Here is a 9,308-nt window from a genome sequence, read left to right on the forward strand (position 1 = left end):
GTTCAGGCTCTTTCCCCCTCCCTCCTCCCCCCAACTCATCCTGATTTCAAGTTTTCAACAGCTGTAGGTCAGTGTACACGTTAGCCTGTGTGAGTGCAGTGTGTTACCTTACGTTTTAGAGTACAGTGATGGTTCTGCTATACACCTCCGTCTATATATACCAAGGCTTGACGACTCTTGTTCTTCATACGTCATCCAGGTTTGTTGTTGCATGTTTAATTCAGGTTAATGATATGATTTCTAGTCGTGTTCAGGTGCCATAGGTGTGTTGTTTATCTCGTTCGAATGACTTTGAGTTGGGGTTTTTTTTGTTGTTGTTGTCTCAGGAATCATTGAGGGATTATCTACAATCAATATTATCCTTTATTTCTTTGCTTCAGGTCCTGTTTATATGAGTTGTATATTGTATTTAGTTCAGGGTTTAGATACGTATGTTTTTCCTCCCTATTTGTTCCGTATCTTTACTTTGTTTTGGTTAGGTGACCATAATAAAGTTCCATTTATAACGTAAGATCTTTTGTTGTGGTTAAGTGGGGGGGGAGGTGGGAGGGGGGAGGGCTGTTTAGTAAATCCCTCCTTATATAATATTGTGGACGATATTTTTATTTTCGTATTTTATTTTTTTTACTCGTTATTTGTGTTGATGCGTCGCCTGGTTTACCTTGTATGGGATCACCTGAAGATTAGTCACCCCAGTTAATTTATTCTGATGATTAAACATGTAGTAATTGATACCTGGGGAGGGGGCTAGGTTAGGTTAGGTTAGGTTAGGTTAAATTAGGTTAGGTTAAGTTAAATGGTTAGGTTAGGTTAAATTCACTGACTCACTCACTCACAGACAAACAACAACAACACCTGATCACGGTGTTTATACCTGACATTGTTATTAACTGATTGACTGACTTACCAACTGACAGAGAATAAGAGTAACACCCAACATATCCCTCTTGTACCAATTCTTCACACACACACACACACACACACACACACAACCACAAACAACAACACAAACACACAACACAACACACAACCACACACACACACACACACCACCACACACACACACACACACACACACACACACACACACACACACACACACACACACACACACACACACACACACACACACACACACACACACACACACACACACACACACACAGATATATATGTATTTTGTATATTTTTGTCAACTTTTCAATCTCTACCGTTTCGTTGACCCCAGGGAATTGATATACTGTTTGGTATGGCTACAGTATATCCAACAATACATCCATTCATCCATCCTCTATCCTTGTCTGTCATCCATCCTCTATCCTTGTCTGTCATCCATCCATCAGGGTCATTCATTGATAGTGCTCTCCTTCTCTCTTCCTCCTCCTCTTCACTAAAGGCACCAATCACGAATATGGAAGCGGACAATAACAGAGATGAGAGGTGAAAGAAAAGGTGAAAGAAATGATAACAAGTATTTACATTTTAACAATAACAATACCGTATATATATAGAGTTGTTGACGCGTGTTGATTTGTCGATGGTGGTGGTGGTGATGGTGGTAGTGGTGATGGTGGTAGTGGTGGATGATGGTGGTAGTGGTGATGATGGTGGTAGTGGTGATGGTGGTGGTAGTGATGGTGTAGTGTGATGGTGGTGGTAGTGGTGATGATGGTGGTAGTGGTGATGGTGGTAGTGGTGATGGTGGTAGTGGTATGGTGGTGGTAGTGGTGATTATGGTGGTAGTGGGTGATGATGGTGGTAGTAGTGGTGGTGATGGTAGTGGTGATGATGGTAGTGGTGGTGATGGTGGTAGTGGTGATGGTAGTAGTGGTGATGGTGGTAGTGGTGATGATGGTGGTAGTAGTGGTGGTGATGGTGGTATAGTGGTGGTGAGAGTGGTGGTGGTGGTGGTGATAGTGGTGGTAATGATGGTGGTCTTTAGCTATCAATGCGTATACCTATGTATGTCTGTCTGTTTATATATCCATCTGTGTCTGTATGTATGTCTGTTTATCTTCCTGATCGTGTATGTCTTGTATGTCTGTCCAGCTGTCTATCTGTTTGTCGATTTATCTATCCATCTATCCTCTCTATCTCAGACACACACTCATCCTCCTCCACACCACCTCCACACTCTCTCCACACTACCTCCTCCCTCCAAACCACCTCCTCCTCCACACCACCTCCTCCTCCACACCACCTCCTCCTCCACACCACCTCCTCCACACCACCTCCTCCTCCACACCACCTCCTCCTCCACACACCTCCCTCCTCCTCCAACCACCTCCCCACCCCCTCCTCCTCCTCCCCTCCACCCCCTCCTCCTCCTCCAAACCACCCTCCTCCTCCTCCTCCTCACCTCCTCCTCCACACTCACCTCCTCCTCCTCCTCCTCCTCCTCCTCCTCCTCCTCCTCCTCCTCCACCTCCACAACACGCCATCCTCCACCCACGCCTCTGATCACCAGGATAATTGTGTTATCTCAAGACGACGCCCACGCCTCCCGCCCGCCCCTCTCCTCGCCCATCTTCCCATCAACACCTCCAGAACCTCACGCTATTGTTTTCTCCCGCGTCCCTTCCCCCTCACCACTATAAAGCCCTCACCAATCTCCCGTCACCACCTCACCCATCACCACTACCATACCACACCCACCCTCCTCCCTCACCACCTTCCTCTCCCCTTCACCACCTTCCTTCTCCCCACCTCACCACCCTCCTCTGACCACCTCCCCCCTTCACCACCTTCCTTCTCACCTCACCACCCTCCTCTACCCCTCACCACCCACCCCATCAAAGCCTCAACCTCCTAACCCTCACCATGCAAACTTTTCTTCACCTTCACTTAACTAACCTTCAATGTGTGTGTGTGTGTGTGTGTGTGTGTGTGTGGCGGTTGTGACCACCACACCTGGATGTCTCTGCCTTCCTAGATTTCTCGTGGGAGGTCCTGCCTTATGGGGGGTGGAGGGGGGCAGGAGGGGGTTTGGGAGGGGGGGCAGGAGGGGTTTGGGAGGGGGGTGGATAGTTCCTTAGGCTGCCGCATCACTTCCTTGTTGTTTTTGTTGTTATTTTACATAATATTTGTATTTTTAGTTCCTCATTTAATTAGTATTTTTTTGTATTTTAACTTTTGTTTGTTTTTGTTTTTCTTATTTATTTGTTTCTTTGTTATTCTTACGCAATAACACATCTACTTGACCCACTTTAAACCACACAAACTTGGCGGATATAATGGCCTCTTGATATTCCCCGAGACTATACTGTGATAATTATTTTTTTTGATAATTGACGTAAAAATTATAACTTAGAGTAAAAGAAATAATCATAACAGTTTTTTTTTTAAATTTTGACAGATTGTAAAAAACAAATCGGATATTGTTGAAAAAAATCGGTAAGTGTTTATGAAATCTGACTTAGATAAAAATATATTCAATTTTTTTTTCTCCAGAATTGAGGCCCAAATTATTTAGTTTGTTTGAGAATAAAGGATTTAGGAGGAATAAGATGGCCGTAATGTTTGATAAATTGGACTTAGAAGGAAAATGAATAAATTAGTAAATGAAGGAACAAGTACAGTGCGCAGTGTATATGGTATACGAAGGGAGGAAATAACTATGTGAGAGAGAGAGAGAGAGAGACTTTCGCCAACTTGATAAACACGTACACACACACACACACACACACACACACACACACACACACACACACACACACACATACCCTCTGGTGAACCACAAACCAACGTGCCTCAAGTGTTCTCAAAAGGTTCAGTGTTTAACTTAACGTAATGAAAGAGAGACGAAAAAAAAATCTTAGTTTGGATAGGGGTGAGGGTCCGTCCGTCCGTCTGTCTATGTGTCTTTCCGTCATTCTGTCCTGCCCCCCCCTCCCCTCCCCTCCCCCTTTCCCTGCCCTTCTGAGTGGTCGCTGAGGGACTATCCTACTGAGGGGAGGAGTGGGTGAGGGCAGAAGGGGAGTGAATGGGTTAGCTTTTGGTTCAGCTGTGTCCCCTTGTTTGACCTGAGTGTATTGAGCTGTAAAGGAACCCCCAAGAACACAGGGGACTTGTGAATGTCACTTGGGGGTGGAGGGGAGGTGGGGGTAGAGAGGTGGAGGGGGAGGTAGAGTGGTGAAGGGGAGGTGGAGTGGGCTGGGTAAGGTTTGAGGGACTTGAGTGGGTTGAAGCAGGTGGTTATTGTGTGGTTGTGGTGAGGAAGTAATGGTTGTGGTGGTGGTGTAGTGGTGGGTAGGAGGGTGGTTGTTGTGGTGTAGTGGTGGGGAGAATGGGGTGGTTGTGGTGGTTGTTAAGGGAGGGTGTAATCGTTGTTGAGATGTGGTGGTGAAGGATGGCCGTGTAGGTGAAGGGTGGCTGTAGGTAAGGTGGTCGTGGTGGTGAAGGGTGGTCGCGGTGGTGGTGAAGGTGGTCGTGTGTGGTGGTGAAGGGTGTGTAGGTGAAGGTGGTCGTGGTGGTGAAGGGTAGTCGTGTGTGGTGGTGAAGGGTGGTCGTGTGTGGTGGTGAAGGTGGTTGTGTGTGGTGGTGAAGGGTGGTCTGTGTGGTGGTGAAGGGTGGTCGTGTGTGGTGGTGAAGGGTGGTGGTGTGTGGTGGTGAAGGGTGGTCGTGTGTGGTGGTGAAGGGTGGTGATGGAGACGATGGTAATGAACACACAGTCAGTCACTCACCAAACTAAGTAGTGACGAGGAACTCCCCAACGTCACTCCCTTAATGTCAACAAGATGTAGTGCCTAACAGACAGACAGACTGACAGACAGAGAGAGAGACAGACAGAGAGAAAGACAGACAGAGAGAAAGACAGAGAGACAGATAGACAGACAGCCCAAAATCTGTAGGTCAGCCCCATAAAGGATCTATATTGTAAAACTAAACCCACCCTTGCCCTACCATGGCTGACCCAAACTTTCCAATATAAACCAAAATAAATAAATTAACAAATAAATAAATAAATAAATAACATAAATAAATAACGAATAAATAAATAAATAAATATATAAATAATCTAATATATATTTTTTTTAGGTCGCTCTCGTTAACCCACTAAAATAACGATATAAAATACAAGTTCTTTTGAAGTCCTTCGTTAAACCTCTCTACATAAGTACTCTACTCGTTTAAACTGAGGTGGAGTGTGAAAACCTCTGTGTAGTTGTGGTCGTTAAACACCTGTCTCTCTCTTAGTGTATAGGTAGTTGTGGTCGTTAAACACCTGTCTTTCTCTTAGTGTTTAGGTAGTTGTGGTCGTTAAACACCTGTCTTTCTCTTAGTGTTTAGGTAGTTGTGGTCTTTAAACACCTGTCTCTCTCTTAGTGTGCAGGTAGTTGTGGTCGTTAAACACCTGTCTCTCTCTTAGTGTACAGGTAGTTGTGGTCTTTAAACACCTGTCTCTCTCTTAGTGTACAGGTAGTTGTGGTCGTTAAACACCTGTATCTCTCTTAGTGTACAGGTAGTTGTGGTCGTTAAACACCTGTCTCTCTCTTAGTGTACAGGTAGTTGTGGTCGTTAAACACCTGTCTCTCTCTTAGTGTACAGGTAATTGTGGTCGTTAAACACCTGTCTCTCTCTTAGTGTACAGGTAGTTGTGGTCTTTAAACACCTGTCTCTCTCTTTTTAGTACAGGTAGTTGTGGTCGTTAAACACCTTGTCTCTCTCTTTAGTGTACAGGTAGTTGTGGTCACAAACACCTGTTTCTCTCTTAGTGTACAGGTAGTTGTACTTTTAAACACCTGTCTCTCTCTCTTAGTGTACAGGTAGTTGTGGTCTTTAAACACCTGTCTCTCCTCTTAGTGTACAGGTAGTTGTATTCAAACGCCTGTCTCTCTCTCTTAGTGTACAGGTAGTTGTGGTCTTTAAACACCTGTCTCTCTCTCTTTAGTGCAGAAGTTGTGTAATGTTAAACACCTGTCTCTCTCTTAGTGTACAGGTAGTTGTGGTCTTTAAACACCTGTCTCTCTCTTAGTGTACAGGTAGTTGTGGTCGTTAAACACCTGTCTCTCTCTTAGTGTACAGGTAGTTGTGGTCGTTAAACACCTGTCTCTCTCTTAGTGTACAGGTAGTTGTGGTCGTTAAACACCTGTCTCTCTCTTAGTGTACAGGTAGTTGTGGTCGTTAAACACCTGTCTCTCTCTTAGTGTACAGGTAGTTGTGGTCGTTAAACACCTGCATCTCCTACAAGTGTTTTAGTCAATCTGTCATATTTTATTTTATTTTTATTTTGTCTCTCACATATTACACCCATTACTAGGAGCTGTTGAAGGGTGGGGGGGGTTACTGACTCACCTGTAGGGGAGGAGGAGGGTGGGGTAAGAGGATTGGTAGCTGAGGGGCAGGAGGAGGGGTGGGGGGTGGTAAGAGGTGATTGGTGGTAGGGGTTGAGGGGGGCGATGGGGGGGATTCTCAGCTACCACCATCACTATTACCATCTCTACCACCACCACTACCACAATCATTACCCCACATCAACTACCATCATCATTCTCACCATCACTACCACTATCACCACTATTACCACTTGTACCAACTTACCTGTCAAAATAATCATATTGTGGTAGTAGGAGGTATCGAGTCCCCTACCACCACCACTACCACAATCACTATTACCAGTACTACTAACTACGACCAGCAATAGTTGTAGATAAAAGTGGATGGGGGAGGATGATAGAGGAGGGTGTAAGAAGAGGAGGAGGAGGATATGGAAGATAGAGAAGGAGGAGGAAGAAGAAGAAGAAGAAGGAGGACTAACCTGCTGTAACATGTGTTGGTATTGCGGGTGGGAGGGATCAAGTCTCTCCAGGTCGTGGGTGAGGGCGAACTCGGTCAGGGTCTTCCATGGTGGCTGATAGGCGGTGACGTCGATGGGCGTGGGCGGTGCTTCGGAGTGTACGGGCGGGGAGGCTACCAGTGGGATCCCTTGCATAACGCCGTAAGCCCCAAACCGCCCACTCTACACGCCCACGGAGATGAATTAGAAGGAAAGAGAAATAATTAATTACGTTGTTTCCAGGTTACTATTGTAATAAATGTATAATAATTTCTATATAATTATTGGACAGACACACACACACACGCACACACGCACACACACATACACCACACACACACACACACCACATACACACACACACATCCTGAGCTTAGACATAAACTGTGAGGTGAGCCACACAGGTAAAAGCCAGCATTACTCTTATTACAGGGAGGAGGCCGCAGGTGTACGGGAAACCACATAACACCTGGGGAAAAAATCACAGCGACACATTCAAGAGATGACGGGGAGGAAAACGTATACACACACACACACACACTAACATACATACATACATACATACACACATACATACATACATACATACAGCGGGGGAAATATGACACAGATACGAGGATTTGTCTCTTTAGGTGTAGGTAGTGTACGTACAGTATACTAGGTGTAGGTGATATTGTTGGCAGGGATTATGGTGTATATCCTGCCAAGGGGTGTGTGTGTGTGTGTGTGTGTGTGTGTGTGTGTGTGTGTGTGTGTGTGTGTGTGTGTGTGGTGTGCAACGGTCTGACTATCTCTTCACTACAACAATAACAACAATCACCACCACCAACAACAACAAAATAACAAAGCACGAAAAACAGCAACAACAACAACATAAAAGATCAGAGAGAGAGAGAGAGAGAGAGAGAGAGAGAGAGAGAGAGAGAGAGAGAGAGAGAGCAAAACCCTTTTTAACCTCTGACATTCACTACCTGGGGACACATCGAACCCGTGTAGGCCTTGAACACCACTACCCACTCACCCTTCCCCCACCACCCCACCCCACCATTGCCCCTCCCCCACCACCCCCCCTCCCCCCCACCACCCTCACGCCTCCTCTCCCTCAGAACACCTGCTCGACACCTCTGCGCCAGCTCGCCTCCCATCCACTGATATGTCGAATCGTCTGTCCATCCCATCCGAAATTGTCCGAACATCGACCCGAGCCAACGACTGGGCAGGAAAGTGGGGATTAAGAAGAGGGTGGTGGTGTTGGTGATGGAAGGAGGTGATGGAGCTTGTGTTGGGAGGAGGAAGATGGTATAATGTTGGAGGAGCTTGGGGGGGAACGCGTGGTGGTGGGGTCTCTGAGTGGGGAATGGAGGGAGGGAGGGGGTGAAATAGAGGGAGGGAGGTAGGAGTGAGAGAGAGAGGGAGGGAGTGATGGAGTGAGAGAGAGATGAAGGAGGGGGGAAGAAAATGGGAGTGTGGCAGGGAGGGGATGTGGTCGTCTTATCCTAACTAATGCATGCAGTAGTTTTACGGGTGATGCTGGCTGATAACAACACCGCAGACAACCCCCTTACGTGCGCCCTCCTTCACCGCCTCTCCTTCTGCTACGTCTGCGTTTCTCAGTCGTTCTCCCTCACACACAAACCTCAGAAATGGCGAGGGAGTGAATAACCTTCGGGCAGACTTGTTTGGGTCGGTTACACATCGGGTCGGGAGCGGTGTGTACGCGCTATCGGGTGTGGCCGCGGAGGTGTCGCCCCTCGGACGCCGCCGACTAATGGAGGGAAGTTGCTGTAATGGTTTGTTGCAATTAAAATTTTGTCCGGATCCCCTCCTTCGACCCGAGCCTCAACTTTGTGTTATTTTCGTCTGTGAAGGAGAGGATGTTTGTATTCTTACGACCCACGAAGGAATTGTGTTGCTGCGGCGGCGGTGATGGTGTTGGTGAGTGTGTTGCGGCGCGTGTCGGTAGCCCTGACTGGTGAGCTATGCGGACGAGGCGTGGCCAAGACCCTCACACACACACACCACTAAGGGCCTCTCCCAAGTCCTAGTCAGGGAAGCCTAGGGACCTGAGCTGGCATATAGTGCTACACGCTTATCCTCAATCCCGTTTCTACGACAGCTTGAACGAAGACGAGAGATAAGGGAGGGAAGGAGGGAGGGAGGGAAGGAGGGAGGGGGTTGGATGGATCAGGGGGAGAGACAGAGGGAGGGAGGGAGAGGGTGTTGTGGTCAGGGAGGATACATACATACATACATAGGTAGGTATTAGACATAAAGACAGATAGTTAGATAAATATATATAAAAGTTACACATTACAATATTTTTTCGCCTTAAGATGAACTGATAATGGAATGTTATTTTTTGGCCTCAGTCCATTTAGTGTTTTATCAGCAACATGGAAAAACACCAATTAAAACACGCAATAAATCATAACAATGTGTGTATGTGTGTGTGTGTGTGTGTGTGTGTGTGTGTGTGTGTACTGTGAAAGCTCTCATTGGTATATTAATTTATATGTCCTTATCTACTTTAGTA

The 9,308-nt window shown here is 46.5% G+C and overlaps 1 protein-coding gene across 1 annotated transcript in view; it reads right to left on the minus strand.

Annotated features, from left to right (window-relative positions):
• LOC121861453 (insulin gene enhancer protein isl-2b-like) overlaps positions 1 to 6,954 on the minus strand; it is a 50,170-nt gene extending 43,216 nt beyond the window's left edge. Inside the window, exon 1 of the mRNA XM_042359189.1 lies at positions 6,758 to 6,954. Coding sequence (XP_042215123.1) covers positions 6,758 to 6,931 — 174 coding nt within the window. The 5' untranslated portion in view covers positions 6,932 to 6,954. The remainder of the gene's footprint in view (positions 1 to 6,757) is intronic.
• Positions 6,955 to 9,308: the final 2,354 nt, after the last annotated feature.

Source organism: Homarus americanus, unplaced genomic scaffold, assembly GCF_018991925.1.
Source record: "Homarus americanus isolate GMGI-L3 unplaced genomic scaffold, GMGI_Hamer_2.0 scaffold24260, whole genome shotgun sequence".
NCBI classification, from domain to species: Eukaryota; Metazoa; Arthropoda; class Malacostraca; order Decapoda; family Nephropidae; genus Homarus; species Homarus americanus.